At 42.9% G+C, this 24,602-nt stretch overlaps 4 protein-coding genes across 5 annotated transcripts in view; 1 reads left to right on the forward strand and 3 right to left on the reverse strand.

Moving 5' to 3' along the window:
- The window catches only part of LOC108112494 (titin-like), a 28,005-nt gene extending 7,795 nt beyond the window's left edge, over positions 1–20,210 (reverse strand). Inside the window, exons 1-8 of one of the 2 annotated variants that reach the window (XM_017222362.2) lie at positions 20,080–20,210; positions 19,653–19,887; positions 18,269–18,446; positions 16,085–16,376; positions 15,443–15,927; positions 15,178–15,269; positions 14,622–14,834; positions 28–14,565 (exon numbers count right to left, since the gene is read on the reverse strand). In XM_017222362.2, coding sequence (XP_017077851.2) covers positions 28–14,565; positions 14,622–14,834; positions 15,178–15,269; positions 15,443–15,927; positions 16,085–16,376; positions 18,269–18,446; positions 19,653–19,683 — 15,829 coding nt within the window. In that variant the 5' untranslated portion in view covers positions 19,684–19,887; positions 20,080–20,210. Of the gene's footprint in view, positions 1–27; positions 14,566–14,621; positions 14,835–15,177; positions 15,270–15,442; positions 15,928–16,084; positions 16,377–16,481; positions 16,709–17,858; positions 17,973–18,268; positions 18,447–19,652; positions 19,888–20,079 lie in introns of those variants that run through there. The other variant, XM_017222364.2, reaches the window with a different exon arrangement.
- A 179-nt stretch (positions 20,211–20,389) lies between these two features.
- On the reverse strand, positions 20,390–22,178 carry LOC108112828 (palmitoyltransferase ZDHHC3). The gene is made up of 4 exons (XM_017223135.1): positions 21,730–22,178; positions 21,153–21,374; positions 20,866–21,078; positions 20,390–20,797 (listed from the first exon to the last, which is right to left on the reverse strand). Exons 1-4 carry the CDS (start codon positions 22,015–22,017, stop codon positions 20,639–20,641), a joined length of 882 nt encoding a protein of 293 aa, XP_017078624.1. The 5' UTR covers positions 22,018–22,178; the 3' UTR covers positions 20,390–20,638.
- Positions 22,179–22,240: 62 nt separating this feature from the next.
- Positions 22,241–23,252, reverse strand: LOC108112830 (peroxisomal membrane protein 11B). Its single transcript, XM_017223136.2, has 2 exons — positions 22,970–23,252; positions 22,241–22,916 (listed from the first exon to the last, which is right to left on the reverse strand). Exons 1-2 carry the CDS (start codon positions 23,145–23,147, stop codon positions 22,363–22,365), a joined length of 732 nt encoding a protein of 243 aa, XP_017078625.1. The 5' UTR covers positions 23,148–23,252; the 3' UTR covers positions 22,241–22,362.
- A 241-nt stretch (positions 23,253–23,493) lies between these two features.
- LOC108112831 (transmembrane protein 208) lies at positions 23,494–24,598 on the forward strand. Its single transcript, XM_017223137.2, has 4 exons — positions 23,494–23,598; positions 23,664–23,819; positions 23,881–24,017; positions 24,073–24,598. Exons 1-4 carry the CDS (start codon positions 23,593–23,595, stop codon positions 24,296–24,298), a joined length of 525 nt encoding a protein of 174 aa, XP_017078626.1. The 5' UTR covers positions 23,494–23,592; the 3' UTR covers positions 24,299–24,598.
- The last annotated feature ends 4 nt before the right edge of the window (positions 24,599–24,602 follow it).

Raw genomic sequence — 24,602 nt, forward strand, 5'->3', positions numbered from 1 at the left:
AGATCACTAGGTACAATTGGCACTTACCTCGAATGTTGCGTGTAAATATTGGAGGGGTGCCAAATTTACTTGAAGGTGCTTCGTATATAGTCACAAGACAGCTAGTTTCGACTTCTCCATTTTGATTGGACGCTATGCAGCGGTAAATGCCAGAGTCACTAAGTTCGGCCGATTTAATTTCAAGGCACGACAGTCCGTCGTTCAATGTCCTCCTGTACTTGGCACCGTTCTCGATGAGACTCTTATCCTTGAACCATTGCACATTCATGTCGTGACCCGATAGTCCGCATGTTAATTTGAGGTCGCTGCCCGACGCCGTGTTTCGATTAGTCAATTGGATGTCAACAGTTGGCTTACGTTTGGCACTACGGGATTCCTTTCTATCCTTGTACTCTGAATCCATGGACTTGTACGTTTGCAGGCTAACAGAATCGGCAGTATCTTGTGCATCATAAGGCTTTCGCTTCACAAGAAGGGTTTCCTCGTCCAAAATCGCTGTTTCCTTGTTTTCAAGGCCATACACATTTCTAGTCAGATTTGAGTCTTCGGTCACGACCTTTTTCGATTCAGGAACCCCCTCAACCTGTTCAAGTTTCTTTTCACCCCGTTGTTCTTCTTCGATTGGTTTCTTCTCCAAGACCTTAGCTTTCTTAGACTTTGCCGCAGACTCCTTAACATCGGTGTCTCTACTTTCTTCAACCTTCTCCACGGAAATCTTTTCAGCAGTAACCTCGGTAACCTCAGCCTTTTGAACTTTCTTATCAGCAGTGATCTTAGCCTGTTTTTGCTTCTTTTCTTCCAGTTTTTCTTCTTCTACGGATTTCTTCTCCAAGTCCGTTTCTTCGGATTTCTTATCTTCGGCATTTTGGCTTTCTTCCACCTTCTCTTTGAAAATCTTTTCGGCAACAACCTCGGAAACCTCTGCCTTTTGAGCCTTCTTATCAGCAGTGACTTCAGCCTTCTTTTGTTTCTTTTCGTCAAGTTTTTCTTCTTCGACAGACTTCTTCTCCAGGACCTTAGCCTTCTTAGACTTTGATTCAGATTCCTTAACTTCGGACATTTGGCTTTCTTCCACCTTCTCCTCGGAAATCTTTTCGGCAACAACCTCGGAAACCTCTGCCTTTTGAGCCTTCTTATCAGCACTGACTTCAGCCTGCTTTTGTTTCTTTTCTTCCAGTTTTTCTTCTTCGGCGGATTTTTTCTCCAAGACCTTAGCCTTCTTAGACTTTTTCTCGGATTCCTCAACTTCGGCTTTTCGGCTTTCTTCCACCTTCTCTTCGGAAATCTTTTCAGCAACAGCCTCGGAAACCTCTGCCTGTTCAGATTTCTTATCAGCAGTGACCTCAGCCTTCTTTTGTTTCTTTTCGTCAATTTTTTCTTCTTCGACAGACTTCTTCTCCAGGACCTTAGCCTTCTTAAACTTGGTTTCAGAGTCCTTAACTTCGGACTTTTGGCTTTCTTCCACCTTTTCTTCGGAAATCTTTTCAGGAGCAACCTCGGAAACCTCTGCCTGTTGAGCCTTCTTATCAGCAGTGACTTCAGCCTGCTTTTGTTTCTTTTCGTCAATTTTTTCTTCTTCAACAGACTTCTTCTCCAGGACCTTAGCCTTCTTAGAATTTGCTTCAGAGTCCTTAACTTCGGACTTTCTGCTATCTTCCACCTTCTCTTCGGAAATCTTCTCGGCAACAACCTCGGAAACTTCTGCATTTTGAACCTTCTTAGACTTTTCCTTAGCTTCGGCTTTTTGGCTTTCTTCCACCTTCTCCTCGGAAACCTTTTCAGCAACAACCTCGGAAACCTCTACCTTTTGAGCCTTCTTATCAGCAGTGACTTCAGCCTGCCTTTGTTTCTTTTCGTCAAGTTTTTCTTCTTCGACAGACTTCTTCTCCAGGACCTTAGCCTTCTTAGACTTGGTTTTAGAGTCCTTAACTTCGGACTTTTGGCTTTCTTCCACCTTTTCTTCGGAAATCTTTTCGGCTACAACCTCGGAAGCCTCTGCCTTTTGAACTTTTTTATCAGCAGCGTCATCGACCTGTTTTAAATTCTTTTCTTCCAGTTTTTCCTCTTTGGCGGATTTCTTATCCAAGGCTTTAGCCTTCTTAGCCTTTTCCTCGGATTCCTTAACTTCGGCTTTTTGGCTTTCTTCCACCTTTTCTTCGGAAATCTTTTCGGCAACAACCTCGGAAACCTCTGCCTTTTGAGCCTTCTTATCAGCAGTGACTTCAGCCTGCTTTTGTTTCTTTTCGTCAATTTTTTCTTCTTCGACAGACTTCTTCTCCAGAACCTTAGCCTTCTTAAACTTGGTTTCAGAGTCCTTAACTTCGGACTTTTGGCTTTCTTCCACCTTTTCTTCGGAAATCTTTTCAGAAGCAACCTCGGAAACCTCTGCCTGTTGAGCTTTCTTATCAGCAATGACTTCAGCCTGCTTTTGTTTCTTTTCGTCAAGTTTTTCTTCTTCGACAGACTTATTCTCCAGGACCTTAGCCTTCTTAGACTTGGTTTCATAGTCCTTAACTTCGGACTTTTGGCTTTCTTCCACCTTTTCTTCGGAAATCTTTTCGGCAACAACCTCGGAAGCCTCTGCCTTTTGAACTTTTTTATCAGCAGCGACATCGACCTGTTTTTGATTCTTTTCTTCCAGTTTTTCCTCTTTATCGGATTTCTTATCCAAGGCTTTAGCCTTCTTAGCCTTTTCCTCGGATTCCTTAACTTCGGCTTTTTGGCTTTCTTCCACCTTTTCTTCGGAAATCTTTTCGGCAACAACCTCGGAAACCTCTGCCTTTTGAGCCTTCTTATCAGCAGTGACTTCAGCCTGCTTTTGTTTCTTTTCGTCAATTTTTTCTTCTTCGACAGACTTCTTCTCCAGGACCTTAGCCTTCTTAAACTTGGTTTCAGAGTCCTTAACTTCGGACTTTTGGCTTTCTTCCACCTTTTCTTCGGAAATCTTTTCAGGAGCAACCTCGGAAACCTCTGCCTGTTGAGCCTTCTTATCAGCAGTGACTTCAGCCTGCTTTTGTTTCTTTTCGTCAATTTTTTCTTCTTCAACAGACTTCTTCTCCAGGACCTTAGCCTTCTTAGAATTTGCTTCAGAGTCCTTAACTTCGGACTTTCTGCTATCTTCCACCTTCTCTTCGGAAATCTTCTCGGCAACAACCTCGGAAACCTCTGCATTTTGAACCTTCTTAGACTTTTCCTCAGATTCCTTAGCTTCGGCTTTTTGGCTTTCTTCCACCTTCTCCTCGGAAACCTTTTCAGCAACAACCTCGGAAACCTCTACCTTTTGAGCCTTCTTATCAGCAGTGACTTCAGCCTGCCTTTGTTTCTTTTCGTCAAGTTTTTCTTCTTCGACAGACTTCTTCTCCGGGACCTTAGCCTTCTTAGACTTGGCTTCAGAGTCCTTAACTTCGGACTTTTGGCTCTCTTCCACCTTCTCCTCGGAGACCTTTTCGACAACATCCTCGGAAACCTCTGCTTTTTGAGCCTTCTTATCAGCAGCGATCTCATCCTGTTTATGTAACTTTTCTTCCAGTTGTTCTTCTTCAACATACTTCTTCTCTAGGACTTTAGCCTTTGTAGACTTTTCTTCAGAGTCCTTAACTTCGGACTTTTGGCCTTCTTCCACCTTTTCTTCGGAAATCGTTCTGATGGTTGGTGATGGTTCTTCAGACACTTGCTTAAGATCTTCAATAATAGTTAAAATATTTTGCGTAATTATTTTAATCTTCCCATTAATAACAGCTGTATGAATCTCTCCATCTTTCTTTTCAATATAATCATAGTCGCTCAGTAGTATTGTTTTAATTTCTTCTATTTTTGGTTTCAATACATCAGTCTTTTCATCTAAGAGGTCATCAAGAATAACGAAAATATCCATTAAGCTCTGTTGCAAGCTAATCATTTTTTCCGATGACTTATCAACAAATGATTCCGATTGAATTTTTATCGATATTTTCTCCAAATTTAGTATTTTTGGTATCAATAAGGATGGCTTTGTGAACATATTGCTATCGTCAATAAGTTGAATTGCTGCTTTTGTAAGGATCACATTGGTTTTAATTTCTTTAAGATAATTGTGAATTACTTGATCAGCTGCTTCGGGACAGGCTTCGCACAGCGATTCAATAAAAGATTCAAAGAGTTCTTTATGATTTTGATCTTCGACTGCTTTTCCATCGTAGGTGTGAACTATTTGCTCTCTTAATTTAAATAGTAATTTGGCAACTGCTTCAACTTCGTTAAGGTTATTGATTATATTTTCACATTCTGTCAAAATTTCACTACAGCCCGCTGCCCTGCTTAATTTAGTGAAGTTGTCCTTTAAAGTCTTTAGAATATCCTCTTCGGTTTTCGTTCTCCTTGTCGCATCCTCTAAGGCTTTCTTGTCCAAAGGAACTCCCTTTCCTTCTTTAGTTTCTATGTCTTTTGATTCTTCAAGCTTTTCCTGAGATATCTTTTCAGCAATAACCTCAGATACTTCTGGTTTTTGGGACTTTCGATCGGCATCCTTGTCAACGGGCTTTTGTGCCTCAACTTCCAACTGCTTTTCCTCAAGAACTTGCTTATCGAACGCTTCACCCTTCTCTAACCTGCTTTCAGCGTCCTTTATTTCAGGCTTCTTGGGTTCTTCAATCTTTTCTTCGGAAATCTTCTCAGCGACGACCTCAGATACTTCTGCTTTCTGGGACTTTTTATCGATATTTTTATCAGCTGGCTTTTGTCCCTCAACTTCCAACTGCTTTTCCTCAAGAACTTGCTTATCGAAAGCTTCACCCTTCTCTGATTTCGTTTCAGCGTCCTGTATTTCATGCTTCTTGGGTTCTTCAATCTTTTCCTCGGAAATCTTCTCAGCGACGACCTCAGATACTTCTGGTTTCTGGGACTTTTGATCGATATTTTTATCAGCGGCCTTTTGTCCCTCAAGTTCCAACTGCCTTTCCTCAAGAACTTGCTTATCGAAAGCTTCACCCTTCTCTGCTTTCGTTTCAGCGTCCTTTATTTCAGGCTTCTTGGGTTCTTCAATCTTTTCCTCGGAAATCTTCTCAGCGACTACCTCAGATACTTCTGGTTGCTGGGACTTTTGATCGATATCTTTATCAGCTGGCTTTTTTCCCTCAACTTCCAACTGCTTTTCCTCAAGAACTTGCTTATCGAAAGCTTCACCCTTCTCTGATTTCGTTTCTGCGTCCTTTATTTCAGGCTTCTTGGGTTCTTCAATCTTTTCCTCAGAAATCTTCTCAGCGACGACCTCAGATACTTCTGGTTTCTGGGACTTTTGATCGATATTTTTATCAGCTGCCTTTTGTCCCTCAACTTCCAACTGCTTTTCCTCAAGAACTTGCTTATCGAAAGCTTCACCCTTCTCTGATTTCGTTTCTGCGTCCTTTATTTCATGCTTCTTGGGTTCTTCAATCTTTTCCTCGGAAATCTTCTCAGCGACGACCTCAGATACTTCTGGTTTCTGGGACTTTTGATCGATATTTTTATCAGCTGGCTTTTGTCCCTCAACTTCCAACTGCTTTTCCTCAAGAACTTGCTTATCGAAAGCTTCACCCTTCTCTGATTTCGTTTCTGCGTCCTTTATTTCAGGCTTCTTGGGTTCTTCAATCTTTTCCTCAGAAATCTTCTCAGCGACTACCTCAGATACTTCTGGTTTCTGGGACTTTTGATCGACATCCTTGTCAGCTTGCTTTTGTCCCTCAACTTCTAATTGCTTTACCTCAAGAACTTGCTTGTCGAATGCTTCACCCTTCTCTAACTTGCTTTCAGCGTCCTTTATTTCAGTCTTCTTTGGTTCTTCAATCCTTTCCTCGGAAATCTTCTCAGCAACAACTTCAGATACTTCTGGTTGCTTGGACTTTTGATCGACATCCGTGTCTGCCGGCTTTTGTGCTTCAACTTCCAACTGCTTTTCCTCAAGAACTTGCTTATCGAAAACTTCACCCTTCTCTGATTTCGTTTCAGTGTCCTTTATTTCAGGCTTCTTGGGTTCTTCAATCTTTTCTTCGGAAATCTTCTCAGCGACGACCTCAGATACTTCTGGTTTCTGGGACTTTTGATCGATATTTTTATCAGCTGGCTTTTGTCCCTCAACTTCCAACTGCTTTTCCTCAAGAACTTGCTTATCGAAAGCTTCACCCTTCTCTGATTTCGTTTCAGCGTCCTGTATTTCAGGCTTCTTGGGTTCTTCAATCTTTTCCTCGGAAATCTTCTCAGCGACGACCTCAGATACTTCTGGTTTCTGGGACTTTTGATCGATATTTTTATCAGCGGCCTTTTGTCCCTCAACTTCCAACTGCTTTTCCTCAAGAACTTGCTTATCGAAAGCTTCACCCTGCTCTGCTTTCGTTTCAGGCTTCTTGGGTTCTTCAATCTTTTCCTCGGAAATCTTCTCAGCGATTACCTCAGATACTTCTGGTTTCTTAGACTTTTGATCGATATCTTTATCAGCTGGCTTTTGTCCCTCAACTTCCAACAGCTTTTCCTCAAGAACTTGCTTATCGAACGCTTCACCCTTCTCTAACCTGCTTTCAGCGTCCTTTATTTCAGGCTTCTTGGGTTCTTCAATCTTTTCCTCGGAAATCTTCTCAGCGATGACCTCAGATACTTCTGGCTTCTGGGACTTTTGATCGACATCCTTGTCGGCCGGCTTTTGTGCTTCAACTTCCAACTGCTTTTCCTCAAGAACTTGCTTATCGAAAGCTTCACCCTTCTCTGATTTCGTTTCTGCGTCCTTTATTTCAGGCTTCTTGGGTACTTCAATCTTTTCCTCGGAAATCTTCTCAGCGACTACCTCAGATACTTCTGGTTTCTGGGACTTTTGATCGAAATCCTTGTCAGCTTGCTTTTGTCCCTCAACTTCTAATTGCTTTACCTCAAGAACTTGCTTGTCGAATGCTTCACCCTTCTCTAACTTGCTTTCAGCGTCTTTTATTTCAGGCTTCTTTGGTTCTTCAATCCTTTCCCCGGAAATCTTCTCAGCAACAACTTCAGATACTTCTGGTTGCTTGGATTTTTGATCGACATCCTTGTCAGCCGGCTTTTGTGCTTCAACTTCCAACTGCTTTTCCTCAAGAACTTGCTTATCGAAAGCTTCACCCTTCTCTGATTTCGTTTCAGCGTCCTTTATTTCAGGCTTCTTGGGTTCTTCAATCTTTTCCTCGGAAATCTTCTCAGCGATGACCTCAGATACTTCTGGCTTCTGGGATTTTTGATCGGCATCCTTGTCAGCTGGCTTTTGCGCCTCAACTTCCAACTGCTTTTCCTCAAGAACTTCCCTGTCGAACGCTTCACCCTTCTCTGATTTCGTTTCAGTGTCCTTTATTTCAGGCTTCTTGGGTTCTTCAATCTTTTCCTCGGAAATCTTCTCAGCGACTACCTCAGATACTTCTGGTTTCTGGGACTTTTGATCGATATCTCTATCAGCTGGCTTTTGTCCCTCAACTTCCAACTGCTTTTCCTCAAGAACTTGCTTATCGAAAGCTTCACCCTTCTCTGATTTCGTTTCAGCGTCCTTTATTTCAGGCTTCTTGGGTTCTTTAATCTTTTCCTCGGAAATCTTTTCAGCGACGACCTCAGATACTTCTGGTTTCTGGGACTTTTGATCGACATTCTTGTCAGCAGACTTTTGTGCCTCAACTTCCAACTGCTTTTCCTCAAGAACTTGCTTATCGAAAGCTTCACCCTTCTCTAACTTGCTTTGAGTGTCCTTTATTTCGGCTTTCTGTGGTTCTTCAATCTTTTCCTCTCTAATCTTCTCAACAACATCATCAGATCCTTCTGGTTTCTGGAACTTTTGTTCAACTTCTATGTCAGCTTGTTGCTGTGGTACATCTTCTGGCTTTAGCTCTACTAAAGAATCGGCAGCCTCTAATTTAGTTGCAGGCTCGATAATCTCCGACTTCTTGGGATCTTCTAAAACTGTGCATGCTTTTGAGTGGTCTACAACATCTTCGGTCTTTTCTTCAGGAAGATTTGTATCAGTTGCTTTTTCCTGCTGTTCGTTTTGTTTTTCAATACATTCCTTAAATTCTTCACAAATATTAAGAATCCTTTGAGTAATTACTTGTATTTTCCCTTGAAGCACAGCAGTATGGAGCTGACCCTGTTTTTTCTCAATATAATCATATTCGCTAAGCAATATGGTTTTCAATTCTTCTATCTTAGGATTTATTTTTTCCGTATTTTCGTCTAAGAGGTCATCAAATACAATGAAAATGTCCATTAAATTCTGCTGCAAGCTTATCATTTTTTCAGATGATTTATCAATATGTTTATCCGTCTGGGTTTTTTCTGCAATTTTTTCTAGATTAACCAATTTTGGAACCAGTAGGGACGGCTTCGTGAACAAGTTGCTATCATCGATAAGTTGAATCGCTGCCTTTGTTAAAATAATGTTGGTTTTAATTTCTTTAATGTAGTTTTGAATGACTTGTGCAGAGGCTTCTGGGCAGGCTTCCAAAAGTGATTCTATAAAGTCTTCGACAAGTTCTTTGTCTACCTGATCCTCAGGTGGCTTACCATCATAAGTATGAACTATATGTTCTCTCAATTTGAATATAGATTTTGAAACTTTGTCGACATCATTAATGTTATCAAGAATATCTTGTCCTTCTGTGATAATAGATTTAATGGATTCATTAAGTGTTTCATTATTAAGAGATTGGGATAACTTTTCCGTTAGAGCTTCCAGTACAATTTGTGGAGATGCCTTTTGAGGGACAATATCTGATGGTTTTTCCGACTCGACTATATTTTTTTCTACCAATTGTGGTTCCTTAATTTGCTCAACTTCTTGCTTAGATTCTTGTGCCTTTTGGTCAGCTGACTTTTCCTCTTCAGGTGATTTCTTTTCGCTTTGGAGTTGCGATTCAGTATCCTTCGTTTTCTTTGTAACATCTTTGGCCTCTTTAGTTAAATCCTGAGTAATATTTTGTGTTTCGGGTTGCTTGCTAGAATCTTGTTGTTGATCAGTCTCCAAGATTTTGGGTCTTTTGGCTTCTGGGCCAATATCCTCTGGGCTTTCTGAACTCTCTTTGATTTCTATGTCAGTATCAAAGGCTGATTCAGGCGAAGATACGTCCGATTGACTTTGAAGTTCGGAAAGGAATACGTTTAGCTTGTTCAGTTTTTCCTGTAAAACATTAATCTGCAACTGCAGTGTTTCTATTAGAGTATATTGCTTCTTAGTAATCTGAGTAAGTTGAGGCTGAGAAAGGATTTCTTTTTCAATTTGCACAAGAGTTGCCTCTAGCTGAGCAATATCATCCGTGTTCTCATCGAGCAAAAGGATACATTGCGGATTATTAGCTTTAAGTCCCTCCTCGATTTCGGTGAGGAATGCTTTGCCAGACGAAACATTTTCTATAATAATACTAATATCGATAGGCACCGTAGGCTCCACTGGAATTTCAGTTAATGCCTTCAATTCCGCGGTAATGGAATCAATTTCCTGTAAAAGTTCTATGACGCGAATTGTGTTTTCGTTATTCTCAATGAAATCGAAGACAGTCACTAGGCTACTTTGAGTCTTTAAAAGACCACCCAAGACCTCGTTAGTTACCTTCTCGCTGACTTCATTTAGACTTCGAAAAGCAGCCATTAGATTTGTCTGTAGCTGCACAACAACCGCAGATGATTTATCAACATCGACGGTGGGTTGAGCGGCCACAGCTCCAATGGAACGTACAAGATTTTCAATAGGACTCTTAAGAGTTTTTAGGTTTTGATAATCCGCACCTTCTAACTTCTCACAGTAGATAACGAAGTTTCCGAAAGACTTTTCGATTTTTCCAAACATTTCCTCTGCCAGCTGAGATTCTAAAATGGGCAACGAAAGCAATATGTCTTCGAAGGCACTCTCCACGTTCTCCAAAGAATCAACCAGACCAGATTCATAAGTATGTACCAAAGATTCCTTTAATTTAAACATGGTACGGGCTATTTCGGCTTGAGCCAGAACAGTTTCCTGCTGAACACTATCCGTTAGAAGAGCAGTCTGTATATTCTCTAAGTCGGACTTGAGTTGCTCCATTATTTTACCAACTTGCTGGAGTTCCTTGTTGGCATCAGCCTGGGTGACTTCTAAACAAGCTTCTAGTTGCTTAATGCCACTGGCGACACCTTGTTGTATATCAAAAACTTCCACAATTGGCTCTTCTTCTACAACAGCTACTTCCTGGATATGATCTGAAACAGTTTGCTGATTTCCACTGCTCTTTAACTCCGAGATATCACCCTGGGTGGATATATCAATGGCATTTTCCAAGAGTTGCACATCAATCTGTTCGCAGTACTGTCTTACATCACGTATTGGGTTGGCCAATGCCTTGAGCTTGGACAGTTCAAGATCACTCAAATTTTCAACGTCACTGTGGGCCATGTACTCCTCAACCTGAACAACACAGCGTTCCAAACTGCAGAGAGCTTCGGCGAAGGTACCCTGCTGACTTGCCTCTGACAGAGAATGGGCGGCTTCCACCACGTGTGTTTCCTGCACCAAAGCCAAACTATTTTGCAGTTCTTGCATCTTAACAAGGGCCGCCTGGACTTGCTGGGCAGCAGGACCCGATAAAGATACCACGTCAGGATCTTCGCAATGTGAAAGAACCGAAGTAATTCCTTGATTCAAATCAGTCAGTAAGACGGCAACAGATGAGGGTTTCTCGACACTTGAAGGTACTTCCGCCTCCGGATCAGTGGGCAAAGACTCTGCGGCTGACTTAAGCACTGACACATCATCCAAAGTGGATAAGTCCTCCATTGAAGCTTTCAAAGGCTTTAAATTTTCAAGCACATGAATCAGGCTGGAGAGGGGACTGGCAATAGACAGCTTCTCATCCATTGATTGCTTTTGTTGGCCAACAATATCACCAAACTGATTCAGGGCATTTAAAAATTCATTCTCAGTCAAAGATTCAGGACTGTCCAGGGCTTTAGCCAAGTCAGCAAAACTTTTGCCACACTCGAAAAGAATTCTGGTTGTGTTGGCCTCGTTGACATCGAGCGTTGTCTCTGCCTCGCTAAATGTTGCCAAACCCTTGGCAATTTGCAGGATACGTAGGAGATATACCTGTGCTTCATTTGAGGAGGTTTTCACCCTTTCCGAAGATTTAGGGCTCTCGCTGATTTTGTTCAATGCTTCCTGCAGTGTTTCGATGTTGCCCACTGCTTCCTCTAGGGAAACCTTGGTTTCTAGTACCTTCCGCAAGGCACTAAATGATTTGTCCTGCTGCTGCGCCGCGTATTCCTCATCCTGCTGAATCTCCTGCTGAAGGATCTTAAACTCATGCTCTTCTATGTCAATAACCACGTTACGAATTATGCTGCGTATATTGTCCAAAGTTTGAAGAGCTTGCTGATCGGGATCTCTAGCTGTTAGCAAGCGGCCGTGACTTTTTTGGGTGTTTTCTTGCAACATGCTGAGGGGTTCAATAAGGTCAGCTAGAGACCCAGTCATATTCTTAACCTCTGTCTGCCGGATGCAGTAGTTCAACTCGTCGACTGGTCGTTTTAGTCTATCCAGCAGCTCTACATGATGTCCGGTTATGTCTTTTTCCAAAATAGTGCTTATTAAAACTGACAATTCATCCTTTAGATTTAGTAAGCGAATCTTTACGTTGGAGGAGAGACGCGGAGAGATCCTCTCGATATTCGTCTCAAAATGCAAGACACCTTGAGCAAACGACTGCAACAATTTCTGGGTGTCAGCCACATCAAGTCCAGGCTCAGATCGGTGTTCCTCGTGAGGCATGGATGACTGACCGCTTTCCAGATCTTGTCCCAGCTGTGCCAAACCATTCTGAATCTCCTGCAATGGTGGTACCATCGATTCCACAGTGCTAACGGTCAGCATTCCTCCCTCCACACTGTCTGATTTTTCATTAAGGATAACTTCGAGACCCTTATTAAGCTCGAAAAGTGGAGGGGTCACAATATCAAGAATGGCCATGTTTATTTTCTGTTCCATTGACTCAGAACCCACAAGGGATTCGGTTTTATCTTCAATGGACTGCAGAGTGTTTTGAAGTTCCTTAATGGGTTCCACAATACTCTCAAGCACCTTCTGGTGCACTTTCTTATAAATCTGCTCCTCTGACTCTTCTAAAGACAGCTCCATTTCAACGCGTTCTAGGGCTTCCTGAATCTTAGCCACTGGCTTGCAAATCTCCTTCAGTGCACTAGCTTCGCTGGGAAGATTGGCTTCCGATATGGTGGCAAAGGATATGGAATCAGGCACTTCTTGCATTTTTTCAACAGTTTCCGAAAAGTGCTTAGCTGCCTCCAATTCCTGGGCCTCCTGGAGAAGGGCTTGCGACTTTATAGTGCCCTGCGTGATTTCTAGTCCCTGTTGGATGTCATCGGCAGTCAGTTCGATTTGGGCACGAAGACACTCTGACTCGAACTTTCTGCTCACAATTTTCAGCTCGTCCAGAGCTCTTTTCATTTGGTCAGCTACGCTGTCAATGATACAGACACTTGTGCGTTGGATGAGCGTTGCTCCCGTCTCGTCGATCTCCACACACTTTTCGATGACCTGCAGACCCATGTGCAACCGCCGAATATCTTCGTCCATTGATTGGATGAGGGCATCGATGTGAGTCTCACCAGAGTAGACCCGCAGTTTTGATTCGATTTGCTTGATGGGATCTATGATATTCCGAATGATGGCAATGCTCTGATCTGCTGCTGACGGGGTCATCATCATGGTGGACTGTTCCATCACCTCATTCTCCACTGCTGCCAAATGATTCTCAATAACCTTGAGCAACTTGGCCAGAGGAACGAGAGCAATTAAATTTTTATTGATCTCACTCTCGTCGGTGACCACCTTTGCTTGAGAAGATGGTGTGAACAAGAGTCCATCGCCAACTGCACCCGAAATATCCTGCAATCGAGCATCATCCTCAGTTGTCTTGGATGAATCACTGTCTGTCGGTTTCTTTGACTTCTTCCGTTTCGGCGGTGCCACAGAATCTTTGTCTTTTTCGGGACTGGTTTGAGCTTCAGACGCGGCCTTTTGGGATGCGGACATTTGTGCACTGGCAAAGGTTTGCAAATCGGACGCCTCCTCATCGCCTTGGCTGCCAGATGGTGATGCTTTGGATAGGCTGAAGAATTCATCTGTCTCTGTTGGCTTGGACTTCTTTCGCTTACGAATTGGAGCTGAAAGGGATAATTCCTCCTCCATTTTATCAAAGGACTCCTGGACATATTGCTCAGTCTCCTTGTCAATTATTCCTTCCCTTCCTGACGAGCCGTGTATTGTGATCTCGTTTATGGAAATGTCATCCATATCAGCCTCTGTACGCATATCCTCTTCGACTGTGAAATATTCGGGTGAAATATCGATGACCACGGCTTCCATCAGAAGTTTTCCCGATTGCGATGTCTCCTTGACAAAACGTAACGGTGGCAGTTCCACAATATTGTGTTCAGTGACATGCTCAGAGATTTGATCGGCATACATCTCCACAATTTTGAGAGCCTCTTCCTCCGTAAGGTCAGGAGTTTCGTAGAGGGAAACAGATACCTCCTTGCCATCGAAAGAGAACGACACATCACCCTTTTCATCGATGGTTATGTCACCGACAGGCGTCTCGTACAGCTGTGAGGTGCGCTCCTCCTGAATGGTGGACAAAGAGTAATTCCTCTGCAGCTCGTTCTCATGTAACTGTTCGCTCTTCTGCTGTTGACTCTTCTGGGCATCTTCAAAACCCAGAAGCGATGCAGAGCTGGCAACGACACCCATGCAATTTCTGGCCTCACAAGTGTAGGTGCCAAGGCAGCAGGTGCCATCCTGTCCAGAAATTATGCGGTGAATATCACCGGGTTTAAGTTCCACGCCATCCTTATACCACTTAAGGGCTGGCTGGGGAACTCCGATGACTTTGCACTCAAGATTGACGGCTCCCTCTTCTGTGAGCACCGCTCGCAGGCATTCCAGGAAGCGGGGTTTCTTGTAGTGCCGGGGGATCTGCAGCTTCAGAAAGCAGGATGTAATGCTAGTGCCGAAATCATTTACGGCCACACACTTCCACTCTGCTTGATCCACAAACTCCACCGAATTAATGTCCAGCAGCCAGTCCTCGTTTTCGCCCCGGTAATGGTTATATCGTTCGTTCGGATCAATAGGAAGCTCGTCACGGAACCAAGAAAGTATGGGATCCGGAGTGGCCTTTACCACCACCTTGAATTGGAAAGGTTCGTTGATCTTGGCATCCGTGCTCTTAAGTCCAGTGAGAAACTTTGGCGCTTGGTTCTGGCTTTGTTGGGAGAAGACAAGACGCTCCTCATCGGTCAGCTGGTTTTGGATGTCCTCTACGGTGAGAACGGCAGTGCTACTGGTTCCTCCCATGCAATTACTGGCAACGCAGCAATAGGTTCCCAAAGAGTTGGTGCCCGTGAGTTGGTAGACATCACCTGGCTTCAACTCGTGCCCATCCTTAAACCACTTAAGCAGTGGCGTGGGGAAGCCCACCACCTTGCATTCAAATGACACAAGTCCCTCCTCGGTGAGAACGGCGCGCAGACTCTCCATGAACCTGGGCTTGCGATAGTTCCTGGGAACTAAGAAATAATTGGATTGAAATCGATCATCCTTTAATGATATCAAATTCACTCACTGTCCATGGCAACGGTACACGATGAAATACCGACACTGCCGTCAAAGCTGGTCACCACGCATTTCCATTCGCCGGCATCACAGGATTCCGAGGGCTTTACTTCGATCATATAGACACCGAGACCGTCCTCGATCAGTTTGTACCGCTCAGCGGTATCCACCCGTCCGTTTGCATTGTACCAGCAGACGCTTTTTGGCCACGGCGGTACCACCACTGCGAAGGAATGGAGGAATGATCATGTAAACAATCTACTCAAATGCTGATCTCTGCCTTCGAAATTTTTGTTATTTTGTTTTCTTCTCTCTGGCGGGCAATTAGCGGTTTTGTTTTGCTCGCCACTTGCCGCAAATGTTGATGACCCACCTCAACATTCGAGACATTCCAACCGCGCGATCGAGTTCAAGTTTCTAGAGCACGATCTAAAAACAACAAGCGCCGGCGAGAATTGGACCAAATTTGCTAGCACGTCCGAGTGCCCGAGAGAAGATAAACAAAAATACGTTGGCCCGGTGCCAGCAGGAGATCTTCTCTAATCTACTACACTCTGAGTGCTCACCTTGACAACCGAGAATGATGGTCTCCCCGATGAGAATGCTCATATCTCGCAGTTCGTTCGTGAATATCGGAGGCGGCGCATTGCTCGCCACGCTGCGGAATGATAAGAACATTCGTAAAATAAGAGAACTCCACTAAATGGCCTTACAAATGATTAATTAACAAAAATATTTTCAATAGAAACAAAAATAGTTTAGCATTAGAACTATAAATAGTCCGAAAGATACAACTTACTAATTTTAAAAAGGAAAATAAAAATCCCTTACCTATCCGCCGGCTTGAGGGATCCTTCGCGACTTCCGCGTCCCACTACATGTACCTTGGAGCTGGAATAAGTAACGCCCATGCAGTTGCGAGCCTCACATGTGTACGTTCCAAGTGAGGTAGGATCATCTGCGTTGGCAGTCAAGGCGAAGATATCTCCAGCCTTGATCTCCTTGGAGTCCTTAAACCAGCGCAAATGCGGCGTTGGCACGCCCACGACCTTGCACTCCAGCGAAACGGTTCCCTGCTCAGTAAGCACCGCACGCAGCTCCTCCACAAACTCCGGAGTCTTGTAAGCCTTTGGCACTAAGACGTTCAGCGTTCCCAAACATGAGTTTCGACCACCAAAGTTCTCTGCCATTAGCATCCACTGACCGCCGTCATCGAGCGTCACAGGACTAATCTCCAAATAATGGAAGGTGCCCTCATTAATTTCTACGATGCGATCGTTGGCACACACCCTCCGGTCGTTTCTGTACCAGGTGAGCTATTTTTAAAAGAACATATTTATTCATTTAATTGACAACAATAAAAATAATCTTAATTTTTAAAGAGTTTAATCGCAAAGTATTTAAAAAATTAATATAACAATTTTTGAGTAAGGATATCCAAATGTACTAAATTTGTTTCCATGATTGACTTACCTTAAGATCTGTGGAACTTCGAATTTCGGTAAGAAGACGTGTCCGGGTGCCCACTTTGACGGAGAGGTCGAGCAGGCGGCGCAGGAACACCGGCGGATCATCGCCCGTGGATCTGTCCTCCACAATGAGCTCCACGTGCCTGCGCACCACATCGTGGCTCTTCGTCCTGGCGAACAGCGTGTAGTGGCCGGCGTCCTCCCGCTGCACATGCTCCACAGCCAGCTGGACTGCATTGCTGGTTGCCGTAATGCGGAAGCGGTCGGAGTTCTCGATGGGGACATCACCTCGGGTCCTGGGAGGAGCAAAGGATTAAGGACCAACATTTTGGCCATATATATAGAATAGCTTGATAAAAACGCTAAAATCATTATAAAAATAATTGTGGTCACTAGATCACCTTTTTCTATAAACCGATGAGGCCGAGGAGAGTGTGCCGTTGATTTGCTTGTGCTCATTGCACTGGCAGCATTTGGAACATCCGTTGCCCATAGCGATGAAATTGGTTTAGACCAAATTTACCAATAACCAAGATTCACTGTTCAATACTATTTCAATTTATGCCCCACGGAATGTTAAACTTATTTCATTATTTCCAAATATAGGCAAAGTTTGTAATGGTTTTGTCTGAATCAAATAATATTTCAAAGATACAAAATTAAATTTTGCGATTTACAGGAAAATAAAATTCAATTTCTCTGAATTAAATTTTCTTTTTAATCACCCAATTATTACATAGCCTTCAATATAGTGCCATTTGTTTATAGTTTATAAAAAATATATAAAATCACAATTAAAAATATGTTCTTTTATGAGCCGGTTATCTTAATTACTCGAGTTGCACGTGCAAACATTTAACAAACCATTTGAGGCGTAAGAGTCATTAATTTATGTGGCATAATTATTGCTCAATAAACGGAAACAAACAAAAGCCACAAGCACCATCGCACGAGAACCATAATAACAAATTTTGTGAAAGAGAAAATTGACCAAAATATTTGTGAATCGAAGCAAGAATGTTTATAAATAAATGCTTGAACTTGCTTAGCTTCGCTATTAATTGTATTTTGCGTTTTCAGTCACTTCACTAGGCAAAAGCCGCGGACTGCAATAATTTAAACGTTAGCTAGACAACAACGAGTTTGCCAATTTATTTTTGGGCTGTGTGTATTTTTTTTCTTTTTTGATGTTGAACGCTAATAACTTGTTGTTTCGCTGTCGTTTTCCTCGAGATCGAGAATTTTCAAATTGTTTCTTGTTTCCTTTGTGTGTCTGTTGTATTTTTTGGGGGCCCAGAATCAGTTTATTTATTTATCGTTTGCTCTCGCGGATATTGCCAAACATCTGACCGAACCGAACGCACTCTCTACATAGGTATTCCTCTTTGTATCTTCGCCAGGCACATTTGTATTATTATGTAATTTTCAATTTCGTTTGAGAAAAACTATTTTCAACACTTTTAGGGCATTAAATGGAAACGTTTTTGACGCACACCGCCGAAATTCCTTTCGCTGCCCCAAGTCAACCCCCAAAAACAAAAAGAAAATCCAAGGCAGACGAAAGTTCCGCGGACGCGACAGCCAGCGATTTGTTAATGTGGCTATATTTAGGCGTTCGTTACAGATCTCGGCCAGCGATCCCGCCACCCTCATCTAACGTTGATGTTCCTTTTTTTTTAAAACGTGTCCCGCAGGAACTATCGCGCAATTTGATTGATTTCGATATGCAGGTGATTTATTAAGTATACGCCGCATGGACACCCCCGGATTCCACGAACCAGTACGTATACGCAGTGGTGTATATATAGAACTCTCGTATAGCACTGCCGCTGCTACAATTCTTTATGTCCGCCCGCTGGGCAACGGATATGTTAATGCGCCGATCGTCAAAGTGGAACTGGCCGCTCAAGAGCTTTGGGTGCCCATAGCGAAAAAATCAGAGAAAGCTGGGAAACCTAAAGATGTACTGTTGCTCTTTGGCGGCGCAGACGCCGGTGGATCTCTCCTCTCGGTCTGCTCAATTGAGCAAATCCGTCGCCGTGAAGGAGAAGTCATATGTTAATGCGCAAATTTTAGCATTATGCACAGAGCAGACCGGGCGGAGCAAGGACGGTGATTCACGCGCCGAGTGCACAGGTAAGCGAAGGAAAATAGATACATATATTTGTTCGAATGATTTATGACTTACCACTCGAATTTGAAGGGCAGCAGTTCCGGCAAATCCTCTTCGACACAGTCGATCTTCACGAAGAACGTGGCACGTTCGTTGGGGATGCAGCGGATCAGGGAGCTGGAGTTTTCGCTAAACGTGATGCGAGGTGGTGGACGTTGGCCCGTTTCGAATCCTCCATCCTCGCCAGGAGGCTCTGCAAAATCAACAGTATAGTGCGTTAATTATAAGCATGACTAATCGCTTTATAAGTTTGGATGGCTGAGGATGCCGACGTAGAGCAAATTATCATAAATATTTGCGAAATGTCAAGAATTGCCCGTAGCCACGGGTAGACATAAACACACATAGTTATGCCGGCAACAAAGGCGAAGAGTCGTAGACTCTAACTGAATTCGCCTTCAGGATACCCTAATCGGAGTAATAATTGGATTATAAAAATAATTTCTACAAATTTCTTAATTTTTAATAATAAAAAAATAATATAGTATTATTACTATAAAATAGTAATAAAAAAATATTACAGTAATAATAATATAAAGTTTTATATTAAAATATGTATCTTCAAAAATTTAGTTGGTGTAAACAAGTTATAAATATGAGCTAAAGAATTGTAGTATATATTTTAATTAACTTCAGAAAAAAAAATCATAAATAATTTGTGATTCGAAAGTAAAGCATGTTTTCATATAAAATATCAGGAAAATGTCCAGAAATTAAAACTTTACAGAATAGAATTTGGAAAATATAATTTTTCAGTACTTTTAATTTTTGTTTATAAAATAATTGAACTACTAATGTAAGGAATTCTCCTTAAAAGAGCTAAAATAAATTTGTTTATTCCCAATTCAAATTCAATAAACACTCTAGTTCTTGGACTAATAATGTTTGTGTTTACACTATAAAGTTCGTTTGTCCCGTGCTCATCGGCATACCCTGCACAAACATCGAGTATTCAGAATATTCACTAAAAATAGTTCCAAATATTATTCATACGCGTCAACAAGCACTATTGGCTAGCATGTCGAATCTTTCTGCATGGGAGCCGTAATCAAATGTGATTCGTAAGTAGTATTTCGGCATTTGGGAACGGTTCGGTCCTCGCCGGGATACGGACACAATGATGACACTCGACCAGCGCATATTCCAACGTACAATTATGAAAATTTTTCATACTCAATTCACAATTACGTAACCGCACTGTGGCCGTACAAATGGCAAAGAAGAGAAAAACGGAGACGGAGCCCGTGGCAGGCCTTAAAAATACATTAATAGACCCACAAATAGCCATATAGTACTCTGTTTTGGGACCGGGAACGGGAACAGTAGCAAGAAAAAACAGGAGAATCTCTCACTTTCCCAGCGCCGGGCATTTCGAGCTGGGCACTTGGATGATGCTTACCCGCGGCATTGGCTGCTGGCGATCTTTCCATGCTCAGGTCTCACTATATAATTAGACGAAACAGGGCCACTTTGGCATGGGACTTTCAGGACTTGCTGTGTAGGATTAGGGGGCAGTATTGTCGGATGGGTATTTTCAATGCGGCATTAACCGAAAGCTATTTCTTTTTATTTATATTTAGAATGCGCCGCACACAAACGATGGTAAAAATTTGAATTTTTCCGTTTCCGATTCACTGAAATGAAATTTTCCGCTGGTAATTACGCGTATTCGTCGGGCACAATGGATCGGAAAATGTGTAATTAGGATATATTCACATTTTCGGCCTGTGGCTTTATTTAAAACTGTGCTGGTGCAGCGGATATACACGTATTCCTCTTTCAATTCCAATTTGAAATCCACCAGACACTCGCACACTCACACTCACGTTTGGGAACACAAAGATGTTCTATCTTTCTATATATAAACAATATGTACAACACAGCATCGACAGTCGAATAGCGCACACCACGTCCAGCAGACACCTCCTGGATCTCCGATCGTTTTTCTCAGACTAAACTGAACCTCACTGAACAGACAGATCAGCAGCAGCAGCGTCGTCTGTCCATGTTGAATGTCGGATAATTTTGGCTGCTCCGAGAACAAGCGAACTCTCCTGAAGATGATCAGAGATGCCGCGCATGTCTTCTGGTTCGACGACTCTCTTCCGATGGTAAATAAAAAATATACACAACACATTTTGTAGGGCTCTCAGGTAAGTACATATCTCAACCTGGCTAAGGCAATGAATATTTAATCCTTTGGCTTAGGCCTAAACACACATACATACAATTTATAGTAAATATAGTTGACAATTGATCGAAAAATAGCAATTGCAAAATACAAAATTGCACTCAGCGGTGCAACAAGTGGCGGCAACTTGTTACCTTGTACGTTAGTTTGTTAGTATTGTTCGATTAAGCTAATCCGAATTCCAAATGCTTCCCTCAGACCGAGTAGAAGTGCGAGTTAAATCTTGTGCGACACGAGGGTTCCGTGAATGGCGAAAACCAGGCTAGTGAGAAACGTCCGAACACCGACTGGATGCTCTTGAGGCGAGATTTCTTGGCCCACCGGGCCTCCTCTTTCTTTAATTGCTCAATGCCCTATTGGTAAGAGAGATGGGAGAATATTATCCGGATAATCCAATGCAGAGAGTCAGCGAAACACCCACCGTCTGATCGTTGAGGATAGCCGAAAGCTGAGTGGCCAGCATGATAATGGTGAATATGCCGAACATAAGGCCCTCGAAGGTGAGAAAGAGCAGCAGGAATATAGTAGCCGGCGGAGAATACGGCGAACAGGTGCGCCAGTCGTTTTTTACGCACTCCGCGAACTGGGTGAGCACCAGAAAGAGCGTGTGCACGGAGATCGAAGCTATATAGAACTACGGATCAAAAGGGGAAAGGAAGGAAAGAGCAATTAACTGCGAGACTAATATGCTATGAGTTATGCACTTACGGTAAAGAGCACAAAGTACTTCTGGTTGTTCTCGCCCACACAATTATTGACCCACGGACAGTGGTGGTCCATCTTTCGGATGCACCGCTGACAAACGGAGCAGTGATGGGCCCGCTCTGGCTTTATGCTACAACACTTAGGGCATTTGTAAAACATCTGACCCTCACGGTAGCCCATCTGCTCGATCATCTCCTTAGTGGCGTTCCCTCGTGGTACAGCGCCCTGAAATATATATAGGAGAATCAGATTTATTATTATTCAGTAACTTGGCTAAATATTATAAAAATAAAATAAAATAAAATAAAATATAAAATATTGTCTCTTTAATTTATTTATGTTCAACATAATAATAATGGAATTCACACATACACACATATTATGTGAAGTAAAAATAATATTAGAATACTTTAAATATTATAACATAGAATTATTATACTGCGGTTAGAATAATAGGGCACATATTTTTAAAACTCATGCTCATTTGGCATTTTTGCTACCTACATAGATAAACCGAAATGAAATGAAAGTACAACGACCTAGGTGAAAACTCCATCATCACTAGCCGTAACCCACTTACCGGATCCGAGAGCATTGTGCGTATGTGGGAGGCAAAGGCGAGGAAGGCAAGAGCCTGGAATACGATCATGTTGATGGTGCTAAAGACCGTATAGTTACTAGGCAGAAGGATTAGCCGCATGACCACGAACTCGGCAAACAGGATGAGCAGCCATGTCATGACCACACAGACAATCCCGCAGATATCCTTAACGCACCAAGCCTTGTTCCCACAACATCGGTTGTGCTGGTCAACGCCACCGAATCCACCGCTTCCACTGGGAGAGAGAGCTGAGTACGAGTAGTTCATGGTGTCCGGATGCAGAACACGCACAGGTGACGCATCGGACTCGTCAATTTCCTGATAACGCGACCGGACTGCGTACCATTAGCCAAAAGGCGTTTGATAAAAGGGAAACACGGAACACAAAACACAATCGTAGAGAAATATGGCATTCGCGATGGGGGAGGTGGCGTCAGCTGCTAGCCATTCGCCACGAGCCGCTGCCAGTGGGAGGATAAGTAAGGTGGCGTTTCATAAAATTGTTCGTTTATCTTTCAACTTAATCCGAATACAAATACATTTACAATACAACAATTAAAATAGATACAAGGAAATACGGGCTCCTATCTACAAGGTTTCCAGTATCAGGTGTTATGCAGGCGTTAACTTGGCCTTAGGCTCTAATAAAGCCCAGAGTCCAGCTAGTGATGAAATCGCTCCTAGTAGTCCTATTGTACGAGGAGTGAGACTTGTGTAGCCCAATGCCGTCAGCGGAATGAAGAAGTCGCATAAGTTCTTCACCGTGTCTACCAGTATATCCTTATGTCCCTGCATCAGAACGTATGATTGTAGTGCAAGGCGTTTTAAATCCTCTGGAGAGTTAATGCTCGTGGGGATGCGGCAGTGCGAAATTCCGGCTTTACAGCCAGATCTATGAAGGTCAAGTACCCTCATGATCTCGTAGAAATCTCTGCACAGGTTCATGATGATTGAAAAGAGCCAGTATTTGTTGGCGATGCTGGACCAACGCTTGGCGTTCACTGCCGTCAGTCCCGTCCTGGCCAGCCAGAGAAAATGATCGGCGAAGAGAAACAGTGATTGTGACAGTTTGCTCAATGTGAGCGTCACCCGGATGGTGAGATCCGGATAGTGAATTGTCTTTAGGGTGCCGTAGAACACATCGACGCATTTGCCAAATCGGAGCACTGGAATTAAAAGAGATTAGCTTGTCATTAAGGAGGTGTACACGGATACCCACACTTCCGAAAGGTGCTCAGAATGTATTCGATCGTCTTGAAGTTGTCCACAAGCGATGGGCTGGAATTGGCGGACTCTAAAGAGTCCCACATCGCTCGCGAGGCATATTGGATAAGGCGGGCGATTTTGTCCCGACCGCCAGCCTGGTTGTTCAACTGCACTAGCCGATCCATACTCATGTTGTGACCGTTTAGCTAGTTGTGGAGCAGATTCAAATTTAAGCTAGATCCAAAATCCAAAGGTCAAATGTTTTGCTGGGGAGCCATCAGCTGTTCCTTCGATTTCATGTGAATGGCAAGGCCTTCTTTTTAAAAGAGCGGCAGACATGGTCGCCGGTTGAATGATTGGTAGGGGTCAAACAAATTAATTCAACTACATTATTAAATAAAATAGCTTTTTAGGTAAGACTGAAAGAATTCCAAAATAGAAGTACTAAAAATAAAATGATTTCTTATTCACGATTTAAATATGAGTAGCCAGTGATAATCGTACGCCTATGCTCATAAAAGAGACGTCGTTTTTCAACACTGTTGTTTCAACACTTTTATTGTTGTATTTTCGCCACGTAAAAAGTGGCACGATTTTATTTTTCAAAATACCTGACACACAACTAACAAATTAACCATGGCTGTAAGTGTAACCAGCAGGATGACATAGCTCTCGAGGATTACATAAAATACTTTCCCTATTTGCAGCCCCAACAGAAGGGCAAACAGGGTACGAAAGGCGCCAAGCAAATCGTAGAGGAAAACAAGACGACACTGGCTTTCTACCGGAACATGGCTATTGGATGCGCTGCACCCGCCCTGCTTCTAAGCTTCCTGGTCTTTGAAGTCACCAAAACCTCAGTAGTAAGTCGTTATGAGTTCCATTTAATAATAATATAATAATCTTGTTTTCCTCCTTCGTTAGTTTATGCACATCTTGGCATTGCTGATCCTAGGCAGTTCGTACCAGTTTATGGCCTTCATGTCGAAGGCAAAGTACTCTGAGAGCGGTGCCCTAGTTGACTCCGGCAACGATTTAAATATGGAGGGAGGCATAGCGGAGTAAGTGTAACCAATGAAGCCTACAACATATTTGCTTATGTGATTTCCCTTGCAGAAACGTAAAGGATCTTATCATCCTCACATCCGGTACTTTGCTGCTGGCCCTCATCTCCAACTACTTCTGGCTAGTGCTGCTTCTGGCGCCCATTCGTGCTGGTTGGATGCTCTGGGGCACTGTCATCCAGCCATGGCTGTCGCAGCGCAACAGCCAGGACGATAATCCTGAAGTTGACGAGAAAAAGCAGAAGAAGATGGAGCGCAAGATGCGACGCATGAGATAGGAGCCACCTCTCGAAGTGCTCTAGCGGTTGAGGAATTCCTGGTTTTAATGAGATTCTATGCTTAGTTGTGTGTGCGTTTCCGTATTGTTAGATATTCAGCAAATTAAACTGACCGAGACAAAAGACAATTCACGGATTTAGTTAGTCAAAGCATTTGTGCGATTTAATTACGGTGAATTTTCGAAGATGACTGGCTCCGCGAGGAAAATGGATTTCCTCAAGGTTGCCGCCAATTTTTGGTGCATTGTAAATATATTCGTGTTATTGTTTATAAATAAATGTGCTTCAGTGCAGCAGGAACTAG

The sequence above is a fragment of the Drosophila eugracilis genome, unplaced genomic scaffold (assembly GCF_018153835.1).
Source record: "Drosophila eugracilis isolate 14026-0451.02 unplaced genomic scaffold, ASM1815383v1 contig_90, whole genome shotgun sequence".
Classification (NCBI taxonomy): Eukaryota; Metazoa; Arthropoda; class Insecta; order Diptera; family Drosophilidae; genus Drosophila; species Drosophila eugracilis.

Coding starts and splice junctions, on each gene's coding strand:
- LOC108112828 (XM_017223135.1), bottom strand. CDS start 22,017: ATGAACTACTCGTACTCAGCTCTCTCTCCCAGTGGAAGCGGTGGATTC. Junction 21,079..21,152: donor AGTACTTTGTGCTCTTTACC/GTAAGTGCATAA, acceptor TTTGATCCGTAG/TTCTATATAGCTTCGATCTC. Junction 20,798..20,865: donor CTATCCTCAACGATCAGACG/GTGGGTGTTTCG, acceptor TCTTACCAATAG/GGCATTGAGCAATTAAAGAA.
- LOC108112830 (XM_017223136.2), bottom strand. CDS start 23,147: ATGAGTATGGATCGGCTAGTGCAGTTGAACAACCAGGCTGGCGGTCGG. Junction 22,917..22,969: donor TCTGAGCACCTTTCGGAAGT/GTGGGTATCCGT, acceptor TTTTAATTCCAG/TGCTCCGATTTGGCAAATGC.
- LOC108112831 (XM_017223137.2), top strand. Junction 23,820..23,880: donor AAGTCACCAAAACCTCAGTA/GTAAGTCGTTAT, acceptor CTCCTTCGTTAG/TTTATGCACATCTTGGCATT. Junction 24,018..24,072: donor ATGGAGGGAGGCATAGCGGA/GTAAGTGTAACC, acceptor TTTCCCTTGCAG/AAACGTAAAGGATCTTATCA.